We start from the raw sequence: 17,731 nt of genomic DNA on the forward strand, positions 1-17,731 counted from the left end.
CCTGCATGGCCCCCGCCCCGGCCTGGGGAGCTGTGCAGGAGCCCTTTGCGTGACAGAGCTCTTTGTGTGACAGAGGAGGAGTGTGACAGCACTGTTTGGATGTAGCACTAACAGTGAGCCCCTGCCCATGCACCTTGGCTGGAGCAGGCCTGGGAGCAGCAGGGGCCGAGCAGCAAAGGATGGTCCCCATGGGACAAGAGCCCATCTGGGGCTCTGCTCAGCCCTGTCTTACTTTTAGCAGGTGCTCTGTGGAGATGGTCTCACTTCTCTCTTCTGTCCCTTAACATAAAAGATGGAGTTTGCCCTTAAATAAAGTATTTTCTAAAGAACACAGGGGAGGCACTGATTTACAGCCTGTAACCCTCTGCTGGGGCACTGTGCGCCAGGGAGGGAGATGCACGAAGCTTTCCCTGGTCTCGCAGAGCCCCAGGTCTCCTCCAGCAGAAATGACTGCCAGCCCAGCAGTCATTTCTCTTTTCACTTTCTTTCCTGACCATCATTTATTTCCTTCTGCGCGAGTTTACAGGCGAGAGGCATCGGTCTCCCCCTCTCTCCACCTCTCTCCACCTCCTTCCCAGCCATGTGACTGAGCACGCCCTGCATCAAGTGAAACTTTTCGGTCCGCAGCAAAGCTCGCTTTGCTCCGCACCGGCTCCCGGGGAGAAGCAGCGCCTCTCCCAGCCGCAGCCTGCTGGCCATGGGGAGGAGCGCACGGCAGCTCATCTCGCTGACCCTCGCCTGTGGTGAGTAACAGCATGATTTCTACCTGAAAAACGGGTCATTCTGTCAGTCTGGTTTCCTTGCAGTCAGGACAGCGCCCAACAGACTCAAAACTTTGGACAGTTTTGTTGCTAACACCAAGAGTGCTTTCAGTAAAGTCCCACTGCTGAAAAATAACCATACCTGCTGTTCATTGCTGCTGGTATAGCGTCAGTTTGACACACTTAGTGTATCAAACTGTGTAGTGGTATACCCTTAGTTTTTGACGTTTCCCTCTGTATTTTCCCTTGAACTCTTGGTGGTGGCATAAACTCTGTGTGAAGGAATCAGTTCAAAGCCTTGTTAGAAGCAGACTTTTTTGGCTTTGCTTTTCATAATTAAAACTATTTTCAGACTTGCAGATGTAACTGAAAATCCTGAGTGAGACAAGCAGGAATGAAAAAACTAAGGAAGCATTGCTCGAGTCATTAATTTATCTGCATTGCAAGATGCAGAGCAGGATTAGGAAAGCAAGAGTGAGGCAGGGGCTTGGAGAAGACAGGCTGGGGCTTCTCTCAATGACAAACCCCATCAGAGCCATCATCTGATCCTTAATGCTGCTCTGTGAAAATCTGGGGAGCCATACACATGAAGGACATCTCCCAGTCACTGCTCAACACCTGCAGGAGCACCAAATTTGCCTGGCGAAGAGGACAAAATGTGATTTAATCTGTGGAATGGCCAAGGGTTTGAGCTTGCTGTTGGGCGGGTTTTGCCATGGGCACATGGGGATCACACAAAGAACAGCCCTGTCCCCCTCGCAGTCCATGAGCAGGGAAAGTGCCCAGGGACTCGACCACAAGCAGTTCCTGCTGTATCTCTCTGCTTTCCCATGCCTGCTTCATAGCCAGTCTGCTGAAATAGCCCCAAAACATACAGATGAAAGGGAGAGCAAGATCAGACTGAGTAGCAACACTAATAATTCAGTGGTCAGCAATCACTTTTGACCGGAAAGAACTTGTTTCCTCTGTTCTTTACCCAATTTTGAGCTTTCCTTTAATAATTTGTTGTGATGTTTTATTAATGTCACAAAGTCAAGTCCTTTTATGCAGACAGGGGATGAAACATAATTAGTTCAGAACAACACTGCTGGGCAGCTGAACAGATGAGTGTGGTTAGATGAAAAGGGGATGAGTTTCTAGAAAACACCCCAGCACAGGCTGAGAAATGGCACAGCCAGGCCATGGCACTGAGCACTCAGCTTCCCACCATAACACCTGGGAGCAGAGATGTTCCTTGTGACCAAAACCGGTCACCAAAGCATGAAAAGGGGGAACTCCAGGCCCAGACGGGGAACAGTGAATTTCTAAGAACTGTGCTGGTCCGTTTCTGGGAGTTTTGTTCTGGAGCATTGCAAGAAGGCTGTCAGGGCTCTCCCACAGCCCTCAGCATCTGTTACACACAATTTTGGTGCTGAAGTGAGACAAGGGGACTGCAGCTGCTTGCTCCAGGAAGATGCACCCCAGGGCACTTGCATCCCTCAAGCAAAATGTTGCTTGTTTTGAGTTTTGAGTTGGCTTTATAGGAGAAAAAAAAAAAAAAAAAAAAAAAAAGGAAGCTACTGGGGGCTGCAGAGCTGCCACTCCTCGTGTTTCTTGGCCTGTTCTGTTCTGCTGGCAGAGCCACAAAGGCTGTGCTGGGGGAGTCGTGATCTCAGCTGCTTTCTGAGCAGTGCCAGGCTTCCAGAGAGGAATGTGGCCACGCTAGGGAGCCACGGAAGCCTCCCCAGCCTCAGCTGGAGGGTTAGCCAGGGACCAGTGGGCCCATCTGCCCCTTCACACAGCAGGGCCAACAAACCACCTCCAGCAGCCACCCAAACACAGCCAGTGCCAATGGGTGCAGATGGAGAGTGATCCCTGCCCATCCCTGGGAGCTGATGTGGCCTAATGCCTTTTGGGGTGACAGACCAAGCCAATGGATTTAGCACTGTGGCCATCATGCACTGGCAGAAGCCCCAGAATGCTTGGAGGAGCAGTTTGGTAGTCACGCAGTGAGCAAGAGCCATGGGCCATTCCAAAGACATTTCTGGCTTTACCCCTCAGGCCACCCTGTCTGGCTGAATAATGAAAAGCAATTGGGTTGAAATGACCTTTAGAGGAATTTTATTTAAAAGCTATGGGTGGCATTCTAATGTCACTTCAATATTTCTACATCTGTGTAACCTGGTCAGCGGTCAAAACCAATCTGTGAACTAAAAACTAAGACCTACAGACAATTTAGGACTCGCGTAAATTTAAATATGGATTGTTTCACAGTCTTACAGGGGAAGAAAGAGTGAAAATTGCAACTTCTTCTTTCTTGTTTTTATCAAGCTCGTACACTTGGATGAAGCTACCCATAACTGGTGCATGGCAACTGCTCTGGCTTTCCCCTGGCCCCACAGAAAGAGATCAGTCATCTGATTAACAGTTCAGTGTCAGCTGTGACAAAGCATAGGGGAAAGAGAGAAAATGAAATAAGTATCAAATGAATTATGCATGTTTAGATTCATTTTGAAAAAAATCACAATATTTTTGAGGTTTTTCAGCTGTCTCAAGTTGCATTTTGATGGTAACACCTAAAGTGGTAGTCAGGTGAGTTCTGTACAGCTCAGAGTGAAACCCTGGCAATTTTAGGAATATGGAGTATTTACATCTGCATTTCTGCTCTTCTCCAGCATAGCCAAGGGAAAATTGTGGTAAGGGTTAAGATCTGTGCCTCTACTCTTGTTTCTTTGATTTTTATCTTGAATTTAATTCAAAACCCAGTAATATTTATTATTCTTACTTTATATGTATCTGAAAATGGTTAGATTTTGTGAATTCAGCTATTATTGAAGATCTGTGTTCATGATGAGTGACAACAAATAAATAAATAAATGGAAGACCTTGGGAGATTTCAGCCATTTTCACTCTAAATGTGCCTCTGGCATTAATCTATCCTAATATTCTAATCTCAGCAGCCTGCCTGCCATCAACTTTGACACCGATTCATGAGAAATTTCTTTGAAAGAACCAGTGTACAGTGAACTCAGACATGTTGAGGCATTCTCTGTGGAGCTGTACTGCTGGGAATATGAGCTATCTTGGACTTTTGGATCCCTTCTGTCTCGAAACTGGAGAATTTATCTCTCCTCCCACTAATTTAGGCACTAAAGCATTTAACTACCTGTACCTTCATGTACATCAAAGAATTCACATACATCAGTGATTTATTTCTTTAACTTGACCTTGTCTTTCCGGAATCTTGTTGCACACTCACAAAGACTCAAGCAGAAGAGTTGTGACATTCAGATATTCTACAATGTACTTTCCCACTTTTTATTCACTTCTCTATTTACATTTAGGAGCCAGATTTTTTTTTTTTTTTTTTTTTTTTTCACTTCTGCAAGGGACACATTTCTGTAAATGTTATTCGGTGGAAGCATAATTTTGGTGCTGTAACTATTTCCAGATATGGTCCAAAATGCTCCTGGATTTTTTTTTTTTTGCATCCTGATTTTTTTTTTGTCATTTCTGAAAGCCCATCACTTAGAGCGATGATCTTTCTTTGGGTTCTTCCAGGAGGAAGAACTCCAGGGTTCAAGCTGACATTGCTACAACAAAATACCTGGAATTTCTCTGTCCCTAGGCTGGTTTCCCAGACTTGTGAATCACTGTAAGACCATGGCACTGCCTCACTTCCTTCACACACACACAGACACATCCCTATTCCCTACACTTTGTTGGTAAGAAACCAACAACCCCTTTGGCTGCTATACCCACTTCATCTTCCTTAGACCTCAACAGCTTGCTTCCAGCAAATCCTGCTGAACTACTTCCTGCAGGGAATTCTTGTGCTGCCTGGGGATTGTGCAAGTCTGTTTCCTCAGTGTGTGGAGAGCTGGGAGGCAGTGTGCTCCCCTGGAATGGGAATGCTCAGAGGTGTGAAGCTCGGGGGAGTGGTGCCTAGCTGTGGACAGTCCTGCAGGGTGTCTCCCTTCACTCTCTTATCGTGACTGGAGCCAAATGAAGAGTGAAATTGTATCACCCATTTGATAATAAAACCAGTGCAGATATGTTGTGGTTATCAACATAAAAGTGAAACATAAAGGTTTCTAGACTACTGACTTTAGTTTCTTTGCAGCATTTTCCTCCTGCTTTGCTGAAGTGGCCCTGGGTGTCAAACTGTCTCCAGAAACCACATCCTTCCACCAAATGGCTACTTCTGCTCAGCCGCTTGCCCTGTATCATTCTTCACCCCATCAAAGCACCACAGTTCATTTTACCAGCACAGGCCCTCTTCAAACAACACCCATGAGCCACGGAACAACTGAGCAGACAGCGGAGCAGCTCCAGGGAACATCAGCTGCAGGCCAGCACACGGCAGCTCAGGCAGGAGCAGGCACCACAGCCACAGCCCCTGCAGACAGTCCCAGCACGGCCGGCCAGGCCACCACCCCAGCGATGCCCTCGCTTACAGCTGCAGTCAAGAACACAACCGCTCCCCCTGTGTCCTCCACCAGGCGTGGCAGGGGACCACATGTGACCACAGCAACTGCAGCAGTGGCCACCAACACCTCCCTGAAGCACGAGACAGTGAGTACCCAGGGGGCAGCTGCCACCACCGCCTCTGCAGCCACCAGCACACAGAGGGCCGGGCCCAGCACGCCGTCAGAGAGACAAACAACAGCCACTGGTGGTCCAACAGCCACAGCCATGACCAACACAACAGGCACCCATGCAGGGACACAAACAGCCCCCACATCCCCTGCCAGCACAGTGAGACCCTCTCCCACCCCACAGCCCTCTGCCATCCCCACAGGCACCTACACCGTTTCCGATGGCAACGGGACCTGCGTCAAAGCCGTCATGGGTCTGCAGCTGATGGCCCGAAATACACAACAGGTGAGGTGGAAGATGAACTTGTCTGGGGGCATAAAAAGGGCAAATCGCTGCGTGTTTTAAAGTAACTAAATCTCTGCATGTTTGCTTTCATTCATCAGCAGCCCTGCAATGTCTCTTTTCTCCACAGGAGCAGATGGAATATGTGACTGTCAACCCCAATGCGACAAAGATATCTGGAAGCTGCGGGATGATGCAGTCTGAGCTGAACTTAACTTTTAGTGGAGGATTTGTAAACATCAGCTTTGTAAAGGTAATTGTTGCATTTAGAGGGAAGGAGTGTTTAGGACTGGAAAGCAAGAACAAAGCAAAGCTGCCTTTGATCCAGCTTGAGCTGTGGAAAAAGGCATTTTATCTATCTCTGTGCTTGTTTTCCATCTGTTTATAAGGCATGGTTACTCCTGCTCCTCCCAGAGGGCTAGAACCATAGAAGCATGCTTGAATTATTTCAGATTGGAAAATACCTATGGAGGCTGCCTGGTGCAATGTTGTGCTCGCAGTACAACTGACCTCAGTGTTAAATCAGATCTGTTTGAACTTTCCATTTGGAAGGGAAGGGTAAGCACAGCACTCTGCTATCCTCTGACAGAAAGAGCCAGAGAGCAGTGTTAAAGCTGCCCATCAAGCAACACGAAGTCTAGGAACAGCCAAGCAAAATCAGAGTCTCTTTTTTACATAGGTAAAAGTCTCATGGTAGAGGAGGTCAGATCTGCTGTTTGCATTGGAGTGGTGCAGAGGGAATGGGTTTGGGACTGGAGTCCCTGTGCAGGAACAAGGTGTGCTGGGAGCTCTGACTCACTGTCAAGTTGGTCTCAGCCATTTGTGTCCCCTAAAAGCCAGCTGGGGTTGTCAAATTCAAAGGACAGCCTGTGCAGTTTTAAGTGCCCAGGAGCTATGACACATCCACAGCTGAAGGAGTCTAATTTCATCTGAGTGGAGAATTCCAAACAAGTGAACTGCAACAACAAAATTGTAGAAAAGTGGCCTTAAAATGCACCACACCAGGGACACTTATAAACACACACAGAAACTTTGGCAAGATGAGAGATCCTGCTTACACAGTGGGAAACTGAGCTTTGTTTTTGACATCATATCTATTAATTCCATGTTTCTCATTGGGGCCACATCACATGCAGGTGTGGCTTTAACACAAGCTACCAAGAGTGCTGCAGCTTTTACAAGCACAGGAGAAAATCCTTGAGAACAGCCATCCTCTTACTAAATCAGGCATTTGCACATTTTGGGAGGCAACACTATTTACCTCAAAGCTCTAAGGTCTGGGTGATGATGCCAGCAGAGGTAAAACCGAACTAACACTGTGTATAAAGTCATTAAAGGGCAGGGAAGAATGGCCAGGAACATGCCTGGATCCCATCAAACTCTGGCAGGTGTAATGAACATCAAGGCCATGTCCTGGAGCTCCACAGCAGCTGTGAGCTGCATCTGGCCATCACTGTTGATCTGTGTCCTTCAGTTAATCAAGCTAAATGTCAGTCTTGCAGCCTGGTTCCAAGCTCAAATTAGAGACAATTAAGAAAAGTACAAATGGTTAATCAGTCATTTTCATAGAAAATCCAAGAAGGAACAGCAGCTTACAGCCCGCATGTTTCATTAATTCTTGAACAGAGAAAATATTTTGATCAGTAGTCATCCTTATTTTAGCTTATGGCAAAGAGTTTTCTAAGAGCTACAGAGGAAAAGTAAGGTAAAAAATGAAGGAGCTCTTTCAAAACAAAGGATCAGTTCAGACTCTGAGTGTTTGCTTTAAATGTGTGCTTCCTGCAATAAGAGGAGCATTTTTGGTGTTACAAGAATCCTTAGGGAAAGACTGGGGATTCAAGTAGCCACGAAAGCCCCAGGTTGCAGGAGGGTTGAGAAGAATGATGTGGACCTTTAGGAGGTGCTTGACCTGCCTTGCCCTGAAAAAGGTGGTTTTTGGCCCAACATTAGACAATGCACCCTCCACTTAAAGATAAGCCTCAAGAGCACAGCAGGGCTCAGCTTGGACTGCTTTGAAATTCAAGTTAGTAAAAAAACAGTTTGCTGCTGGCTTTTTGTGTTTGGTCCCCACAGCCTCTCTCAGTGCTTTGAAGCAGGAGTGCTCCAGCAGTGGCACTTGTGGCTGTCCCTGTGGGAGAGGAGCTGGCTCAGGCCCCGGGGCTGCGGTGGCAGAGGAGAGGGGCTGGTTCAGTGCTCACCACTCCAGCAGCCTCTGTGAAGGGCTTGAAAAAAGGAACTTGTGTAACCAACCCACAAGATGTGAAGTAGGAGCAGGTGTTTTCCCCAAGCAAAGTTTTTAACCATGGCCAAATAGAACAAAGCACCTCCACCCAAAAATGGTCATATTTATGTCCTTAAGTTGGAATGATGCTGAGAACCTCTTCTCTGGTGCATTTCTTTCTTCAGTTTTCCCACTCCATCCTACAGATGCACAGGACACATTAATGCCATTTATCCACCAGCTTCACTCACCAGTCCCTGTGTGCTCACAGCAGGAATTAAACTGGGTAGCAGGGCTCCTGCATGAGGCATAACATTTTACTCCAACACTGCTACCTGGCAGAAGCTCCCAGGGCTGGCTCTTGCCCTGTGGCACTCCAGGGGAGAGCAGCGTCCAGGCTGCACCAGGGTTTCAGGGCACATGTGGGCAGGACACTTGGCTAGAAATTTTGTTCTGTGCTGTTGTGCCAGGTGCTTTCCATGCCAGCAATCTTCCTAATCTTCGTTATCACAAGTATCTGAGGAGTGCCCAGCTTGAGCAGTTTGTGTAAAATGACACCTGCATGGCCCCGTTTCACTAAACTGAACAGAACTGGTGATGCAGCTGAGATTTGGAAAAGAAAAGTACATCCAAGAGAGTTGGTTCTTGGGTCTCAAAGGTGATGCTTTACAAAATGTTCCTTTGAGATATTCTTTATGACCGTTTTGCTGAGGTAAGCTGTGTTTCTTTCCCCTGCAAATATGAGCATGTATTATAAATAAGATACATCTTCTTTTGCAGCAAGCTCCAAGTTACTCTGTCACTAAAATTGAGAGCAGAATACAGTTATCTTCTGAAGGTCAGTGATTTTAACCTGTCTTAATTTCATACCAAACTGTTCTGGATCTGTGATAAGCTTTCAGATCTTTAAAACACTGGATTTTGCAAATATGTGTTTTATCAAGCTTTCAGTGTGTCATTCACCTAAATCTTATGGTGTAAAAATGGAAGAGAAGGGGCCTGGCTGTAGTTACATCACTATTATTACATTTTCTTTTTGATCTCAAAAGCTTTCCCTGCCCCACTCTTTCAGAATAGAGATTACTTCAAACCTTGCCTGCTCCTGTGAGAATTCTAACCTCCTCCTGCAGACTCAATTTGTTAAAATGTGATTTGAAGAAGCATCTGAAATTTTAGCCACTTTTTCAGACCTAAGCTCAGCTGAGTTGTCCATTGATAGTCAATGCACTCATTTAAACATGTAAGAAGAATAAGTGATAGTTTATGGAGAAAATGTCCATGCTCTAGTCACCTCTGGGGCCATTTTACTTCAGGAAGATACTGATTCTCATCTGTCTCTCTCTGGCCTCCAGGTATGCTTTACTATGCAGCCCTAAATGAGAAGCTGTTCACAACAAAGCTGGGGAATTCCTTTAAGTGTGCCAGCAGGCAAACCTTTTCCTTGGAGAAGAACTTCCAGATCCTTTTTGTTCATATGCAGCTGCAGGCGTTTGACATTGTGGGTAACCAGTTTGGAAAAGGTGAGTAGAAGGATACTTTTCCACCCTTCCCAGATCTACAGTGGCCTAATGGATGTAATCAGCTAAATTATACCCATACACATCCCACTGCTGTTTTCTTAACCCTTCCTGAGTCATTTCCAACACAGTGCTAATACCTATGGAGGATGGAAAAATATCTTTCCTCCCTGCATTTAGTACCTTCTGTTTCATGTTCTCATTAAAAATGTTCAGCTCTACAGCCACAATTTTCTTCTTCATCCATTTTCTCCTGGAACAAGCAGAGGTGTGTTCACCACCAGTGCACTGCCCAAACCCCAATGTGCAAAGTTCATTTCCAGGTCACTGTTCTCAATATAGCCAGATTTTAGCTATTCTAAAAGGCTCCTGATACTCCCATTGTCCTACAGCTGCAGCAGCAAAACTGCCAGCTAATAAGGGATATTGGTGAATGCAGGATGATATTTTCAGAGCAGCTGTGTCTAGGCATGATGAAATGTGTCCCTGAGGAGGAGCACAACTGGCCCACTTCCAGCTTCAGAACGAAACACGACGCTCATCTCTTCAGTTTGTCTTTTCTTGGAGAAGTGCCCAAAAGAGGCAATCAGGTATCTCAGTAAAAGACAAAGACCAGAGAGGGGGACTCAGTGGGACCTTGTGATCTCTTTCAAGTTGTCAATTTTCTCATTTCTGTAGCTTCCTCTCAGGGCATTTCCATACAAGAACTCAGGTGCACAGAGGGGCTGACCAGCTCTCCAGCCCTTCAGATGCAGCAATAAGACATTTTCTCTTCTGCCACTTGTCTTTCTGTGTGCTTACAAAATATTGCCCCTGTATTCTTTTTACTTCAAATCTGTCTTTTGACTCAGTTTGGCTCTGTTTGACCAATTCTTCTTCTGTTAGGTCACCATTTTGGTTACCTTTTCCATTCTAAAAGGGATATAATGGGAAAAAACATTTGGGGCTTTTTAAAGTCATAGTCCTTCTCCACACTGAGAATCCCATCTTTGCTTTCATTCTGTGGAGATTTTTTTCATGGAATAACAATGAGCTGGAAGAACTCATGGGATCCCATCTGGTCCCTGCATTCCCATTCAAATGTGTACAATGAATGATATTACTTATGGGATTAGGTATGGTCTCACCTCTAGGAGAGACTCAGTTGAGAAAGATGCTCTCTGTTTCTCCCTCTCTCTCTCTCTCCAAGTCAGACTAATCTCTGCTAGTCAATACCATGTACAAATTTAAATTAGTTTTGCTTTTAATCAGAGAGCTGAGAAAGCAGCTCCCATCTCTGAAATAATTCCCCTGTGGCTATAAAATAGTCATGAAACTGTGGTGTATTGGCTGCATGTGCAGATTCTGAAAAAGAAAATCCCCAGTGAAGGAATGACTAAACACATCATCAGCCTCCTCCCCCCGGGTGTCTCAAGACTGATAGTTTCACTTCTGTTGCTCCTGATTTGCTTATCTTTAAATGGGGAAGAAAAAGAAAACATTAATGGTCACTGGTTTCAAGTTCATTACAATTTTGTACAGATTACAGCATTAGTAGCTTAATCTGTTTGAGTCTAGAAATCTGTAAAAGAGCCTTCTGTACTTCATTGTATCAGAAACAATTTCGAGAGTTCATACAGTTCATTCCTTCATTCCCAATGTTTCATCAGAGCAAAATGGCCAAACATCTCTGGTTTTTACAACACTTAGATGCAAATACTTTTCAGCTCATTTAACAGCAGGTTACATTAACCAGACAGAGCTTTTAAAAGGCAACCTCTGGTGGAATGCTCATGCCTCTGGTTTTGTGGCATTGCATCACCATCTGGATTAGAGAAGAGGATCAGACTTTGGGAAGAGCCATGTGGAGGCTCTGGAGCTGTAAGATGATGTCATGGACTCCACATGTTCTGTGGGCTCATTGCCCACTGACAGTATAAAATTCCCATGGGGGAAAAGCCCAAGCCAAGCTACAGCCTGTGCCAGCACAGTCATGGAATAAGAGTCGAGGTTTTTATCTCTGAGCACTGTTGAATCCTGTCTCAGAACAGTCCCAGGGAGTGAGGGGTCACAGGATGTTGGATTTCCCTCATATCCTGGCTATAAACTGGATTTGCTGCTGAGCTGGGATATATTATAGGGTTTAGCTGACCACACTGCCCTGCTTAGAGAACAGTTTGCTCAGCAGTTGCCACTCTCAGCAGCATGACAGAGGTATGTCTTTCCTTGGAGCCCAAGGAAGATCATTCCTGTAGATCTGATGGAAAATATATGTCTGATCCAATTCTGGGATAGCACATTAGTGGTCATTCCCAGACATTGCCTTCACTCCCAGGACTACACTTGTATTTTGAATTTGAGGCTGATCCTGCCATTGTTACTGGGTAAATTTTCCGTTTCTGTCAGTGGCCCACATGGTACAATCTCTCCACAGGAAAGCTGCCAATTTATTTCAGTCTAGAAGTTTGCTTTAAAGTAATACATTTCTGTTTAATCAGAGGATGATTTGAATATTCATTTGGGTAGGAACTGGCTGAGGAAGCCAGAATTTGCCCTCTCTGTAGCTAAGAGGTATGTTTGGAGTGATATCTTTGGATGGTCCTTCAAAGGATTTGTGTCTGATATCATCATATGTATACAACAAAATTGCAAAGGTACTTCTAAAGCAACTCCCTGGACTATGCCCAAGGCTTCTGTCTTCCTAATCTCTGACTGTTCGGAGTTAGCCACCATTATCTACAAATACTCTGAATTAAGCAGAGAGAAAATCAGAATTTGATTTTTCTTAGAAAACACTGACATAACAAGGATCCCTACTGCACTAATGATGTGCTGGACTATGGGCTTCTGTCTCTGGCCTGATCCTCTTCACTGGGAAGAAGCGATCGGATGTCACACAGGAGCAGTTTTTGGCCGTGCAGGATGTCTTGCTCTTTATTTTCAGGCTGGCACTTTGAATTGTGATGCTCCCATCTGCTTTTGGGAAGAAAGCCTTGCTCTGTGTGTGCTGAGTGGTGAAACAATTCCTGCAGATGTGAGGGAGAAGAGCTCAGGGAAGCACGGAGTTACTGCAGAAGGGGCAAGGATGGTTTTCTTGAGATAAGGCTCACCACAGATAAAAAGTGTAGTAAGTATAGCTCAGGAAAAAAAAAAAAAAGAGAAAGAAAGCAAGGTTTTGAGAACTTCTGGCTTGTATTTGCCAACTTTACTGGAATACAGATGTACAGTTCAGGAGTATGGTGTTCTGGTGTAACATTCTCTGATCTCCTTTTCCTTTCAGAAGAAGAATGTTTTCTTGATAGAAATGGCAAAATAGCTCCCATTGCAGTGTGCCTGAGTATCCTGGGATTGTTTGTCATTGTGTTTGCCACCTTCCTGATCTCCAGGAGGAAGCCACAGAGAGGATATGAACGCATCTGAGGTGCCCTTGTGCTTCCAAGTGTGCGCAGCAAGGAGAGAAGTCACAGGAGTTTTTGCTTCTGCCTGGCAATCTCCCTGCCCTGAAGCCACATTTTTAAGTGAGATGACACCATGTGTTTACAGCTAATGCATGTTTCTGGAAGGAGTTCTTGTAAGGTGGGAAGGAGAGAACTCACACCTTCTGCTTTAGGCTATTCTTAGCATCTAATTTAGATGTAGTCCAAAATGAGGAGCCTAAATTCTCTCTGTTGGCTACAAAGGAGGTCACTCAGAACACCTAAGCCAGATTCCTAAAAATAGCTTAAAGCAAGCAGTATCACTACCCCCTAGAAAATCCATCAGGTTTGTTAATGATGGTATTTAGATTTATCAAAAGATGTAAGTCTGACCTTCAGGAGAATAAACCAGAGGCCCACAGCTACAGACAACTCTGCTAAGTGAGCTCACTGGAAGTTTTTTTCAGAACATGGTGTGTGCCAAAATCTCAGGGGAATTGTCAGCGTGACTCCACTCACAAGCAAGTTCTCACCAGTCTTACACACAGTTACACATCCTAAGCTCCTGGGATTCTCCCACTAAGCTCTTTGCAAAGACAGAGTGGTAATTGTGACTCTTACCCTGGAGCTGAGTATGTTCCTGGTCTTATGAGAGCTCAGGAATCCCCCACGTGCTGTTCAGACATGGACCTGTCACAGTGACCACACTGAGCCCAGGAAATGTCCTCTGCTGGGGCAACAGGGCAGTCTCTTAATCCAGGCAGATGCCACACTCACTGGAAATACCTGGGATTAAGTGACCACCACTGGGGCACCTGCATGAGGTCCATGAGAAATGGAAATTCACTGATGCTGTACAGTCAAGGTTTCAGTGGGAAATAAAAGCTTGCACAGACCTTGGACAAACTTTGCCCAAAAGTGAGTGTGCTCACAGCTGAGCAGCTGGATTTTCATATGGAAATAATCTGGAGTTGCTTTAAAGCACACTGATACACTCTGTAGTCTATTTCCTGTTGAACCAATGATGAAGGCATGAGAATAGTAATTGCTTTTGAGATTTAAGTCCAGCTCATGTTCTTTGTTGTAACAAGGAAAAGTTCCTTGTCACAAAAGATTTACATGTGCAGAAATGTACATATACACATGTGCACATGCCACACAATCTGCTCACTGAAGCAAATGACATTAAGATGATAAGAAATTATGTACAAAAGCATTTGCAAAAGAGAAAATAGTATTCAATACGAGCACACTTCCTCCAAGGAGTTAGGCTAACGGCTTAAATTTTACTAATAAAAGTTTGGCCTGGAAAAGGACTGTAGAATGGCACTCATTAAACAATAGAAAGATGAACTCATAGGCAAAAATGCCTTGACAGTTTAATCTGTATCTAAACAAAAAGGAAATGCTGGGAGTTAATTTAATTTCTACGGATAATGGCCCAAATCCTGGGCAGTTATTAATGGTGATGAAACCTCATTGGATTTTCACTGGATAAAATTGATGGTTATGTCATATCAGATATTCCCTTAAGTATTTTAAAAATAGTTTTGGTATTTTACTAGTATTTCACCATTGCAAATTTACTTATTTAAATGAAGAAAGAAAGTAAATTCTTCCATTCTATGAATTAATTAGAGATGTTGGTCTGTGTGAAGCAGGAAACATTACCATACTGCTCTATAATCAGCATAATATGTAGCTGTGGAAGTAATTACCATTCTTTAGAAATATTCCCTTTGAATCTGAATGAACCAATAAATAAGAAAGATAAAGACAATTCTGAAGCACTTTTACACTTGGAGAAACATCAGAACCAGCTGTGAGCACAGGAACAGCTGAATACATTTATAAGGTAAAACAGCACAAGAAATAGGACACCAAACTTTGAAGCCTTGAATACAGACACCATGATTTGGACTGTATTCAGTTGAATACTCAAATTAAAATGTAAGTATTTCAATTATTCTTTCACAAAAGGGCTCCAGCACTATTCATAATGCTTAGTGAGTTTTCTTGAGCTCATTTTCCCTTTCTCCTTCACCCCTTAGCAGACAAGCAACCACTGGACTCAGACCTTGGGCCTAATAAGATCCCTCTAATTCTCAGGGTTACTTGATACTATGAATCTGTTGCTTAGAAAGCAGATTTTTATACTCAATAAAGCATTCAACTTTTTTTTTTTTTTTTAATGACATGTCTGGGAGGAAAGGTAAATGGATGAAGAGCTTCCATTTGAAAATGAGCCTGTGCCTGCAGTGAGGATGTCACTGTCCCAGTCTGCTACATGTGGCCATTTTAACAAAAGCTCCCTAAAGAGCTCAGCACATGGTCTGGCCCTAAGCTGTTCTGCCCAGGGATCAGACATCTTTCCCTTGTCAAAGCTCAGTCCCATTTCACATGTTCTTTGGATTGCTGGACTGTGTGATCTGTGTTACTTCTACTGACATGGATATAGAATTTGCTTCTTCTGATCTGAAAAATTGCTTTATTTTAATAGTCAGCCTTTAAAAAAAGTCTGATACGAGCATGAGGACAGAAAAGAGTTACTAATGACTGCTAATTCTGTGGTTAATATTGTGACACCTGGCATTTTTACTAGTGATGCATGAATAATGTTTTCCCCCACAGTTTTTTTTTTTTCCTACAGTGAATCAACATGTTGATATTGAACAATGTTTGGATTCAGATTTATCTTATTTGTTCTTATGCTTTTTCTTGCTATTTTTTGTTTGCTATTTTTATGAAGCTGCATTCTGCCATTTGTACATGAATGATACTCTGGCTTTGCTCTAACTGGCACCGGTGAAGTGCACATGGTGCAAACCAATGAAATGATTGGATGCTCCCAGGAAATGCTTCCAACATGCAGCAAAATTGATCCAATGGAGTTAGTGCTTTACAGCAGTAGAGTACCCATTGGAGAAATCCTTACTGCATCAGGAGATCCCAGCCTTGAAGTGCAACCTTTCTCCCAGCGCATCCCATCACCTCCATCCCTGATCCCAAAACTCAGCCAGCCTGCAGCAGGGATGTGTCAGCATAGCAGGGAGTGTTTCTTCTCCAGATTTAATGCTGAATTAGAAGCAGACAGCCCAGCTGTTCCCTGAGCTGCCGTGTGCAGCTCTAAAAGCTGATGCCCGTGTTCATTTTCTGCCAGAATACAGGAATATATTTAGCTGGCATTTTTTAATCTAATGGAGTGGCTTTGAGGTCTCCCTCCTACTGGGAAGACTCTATGGGGTAATTCCTCTTAGTGGTGTCAGATTTGCTCTTTTCAGCATCTTGTCTGAGGAAGTATCTTGAGCAAAAAGTCCCTAAAAGAACACCATACAAACGGAGGATAATTGGTACTAGCTGAGCCATAATGGCCATACTGTGGGGCAGCAGGGCAGTTTTGTCTGCTGTGGGAGGAGACAAGGCTGCAGCTGGGTCCCAGAGTGACTCAGCAGCCCCAGCTGCAGGTTCAGACCAATCCAGCCCTGAACCAGAAGGTGCTGAGCAGGATGATGTGGTGCATTGATGACGTGATGCATCCACCAGGGAAGCAAAGCTTAACTTCTGTGCAAGCGTATGCTGCTCAGGAGGCCATGGGGCCATCACAGGGACTAGGAGGTGAGCACATCCCCACATCCTGATGGCTCCCTGGTGCCCTGCTGCAGCTCCCATGCCAGACCATCCCCTGTGGTCTCTGCACACCCAAGACAAAATGAGGGTATCCCAGAAACACAATGATGTCACACTAAGACAAGTCACTGAGGAGTTTAAAAAGCAGGGTTTAATTTCTTTCAGTCCTTTCTGTTTTCTGATGGACAAGCACAAATTAGGAAACAGCTGTTAATTCAGTTGAAAGAGGAAGGGAGATTAGATTGGCATCTTGACTCAACATGGCTTGGCTGATCACTTCTAGTTTGCTATAATGTATGGCTGCTAAAAATAACTTGCTATGAGAAGTAAGATATGCTCTTTATTTTTCTATTATTGGTGTTTCCGTAATAAAGGCTGTATTTAATCATTAGAGTGTGCAATGACTTTATCTCTGAAATGGCTGTCTGACATGTGCTCTTCATGAAGCAAAGGTTGTTAGATGGACTGCAGGAAAGCAGAAGATGTGGTAAAGATGGGGGAGAAAAAACAATCTCTCTGCTGCCAGCAGCTGATTGAGGAACCTGGCTGTTGGAGAGGTGCCAGTGAGGGCAGCAGTGAGGCTGTAACTTCCCTCAGGGATAAAACAACAGAATTATGCTTCATTTCTGGTGACAGTGCAAATCCCTACGTCACGTGCAAATCACGTCCCCTATGATGGATAATTTAATGTCACAAGGTGAAAACTTTGCAAGCCCCTTGATTTGTCTTTCAGAAGAAAAGCAGGGCTGCCTGGAGAGCAGGGGCCATTTGCTCTGCCCTTAGGCACTTGCTTGGCCTGGTACAGTGTTAAATTTGGTGCCAGGCTTGCACCTATTTAGTGGCAAGATTCCTTACTTGTTCATGTTTTAGAAGCTGGGCTGGTAAATACACACTTGTGTGTGTGAAGTAGACCCTCAAAGGCTGCTGGTGTTTCAAAATTCTTTCTTGACAAGGTTTAGTGGCAGATGGAGGAAAAGTCAACTATTTTACTTAAAAGGCAAAAAGTTCCCATCTATGAGTCACACCCTGGACTGTCCCAGAGGCACAAAGGTTTGGAATTCATTGAAGAAACCTTTACATCAGAACATTTAGAAGAAAAAAAGAGGCGTATTTTTTAAGCATCAATTTCAGCAAAATAACAAGCGTGAGAAGAGAAATATTTCTGTGGAGTTAACCCTTTGTGACTAAGGTGACAAGACTTGGACACTACACTTTTTTCCTCACTTTTTTCCCCTTGTTGCATGCCAACAAGAGGAATGTGGGTCTGAAGTCTATCTGCCACAGCAACATAACACTGCTGGGCTTTCATCAGCATCTGGGCTTCCCCAGCTAGCCACAAAATGTCACAAA

At 44.4% G+C, this 17,731-nt stretch overlaps 1 protein-coding gene across 1 annotated transcript; it reads left to right on the forward strand.

Moving 5' to 3' along the window:
• Positions 1-584: 584 nt before the first annotated feature.
• Positions 585-16,769, forward strand: LAMP3 (lysosomal associated membrane protein 3). The gene is made up of 6 exons (XM_059855704.1): positions 585-743; positions 4,864-5,624; positions 5,752-5,874; positions 8,623-8,680; positions 9,195-9,362; positions 12,619-16,769. The coding sequence occupies exons 1-6, from the start codon at positions 698-700 to the stop codon at positions 12,756-12,758; spliced, it is 1,296 nt and encodes a 431-aa protein (XP_059711687.1). The 5' UTR covers positions 585-697; the 3' UTR covers positions 12,759-16,769.
• Positions 16,770-17,731: the final 962 nt, after the last annotated feature.

Source organism: Haemorhous mexicanus, chromosome 10, assembly GCF_027477595.1.
Source record: "Haemorhous mexicanus isolate bHaeMex1 chromosome 10, bHaeMex1.pri, whole genome shotgun sequence".
In the NCBI taxonomy this organism is placed as follows: domain Eukaryota; kingdom Metazoa; phylum Chordata; class Aves; order Passeriformes; family Fringillidae; genus Haemorhous; species Haemorhous mexicanus.

Bases quoted from the DNA above. Each gene is read 5' to 3' on its own strand.
- LAMP3 (XM_059855704.1), top strand. From the start codon at position 698: ATGGGGAGGAGCGCACGGCAGCTCATCTCGCTGACCCTCGCCTGTG. The intron at 5,875-8,622 runs GTAATTGTTGCA...CTTCTTTTGCAG, and splicing joins TAAACATCAGCTTTGTAAAG to CAAGCTCCAAGTTACTCTGT. The intron at 8,681-9,194 runs GTCAGTGATTTT...TCTGGCCTCCAG, and splicing joins AATACAGTTATCTTCTGAAG to GTATGCTTTACTATGCAGCC.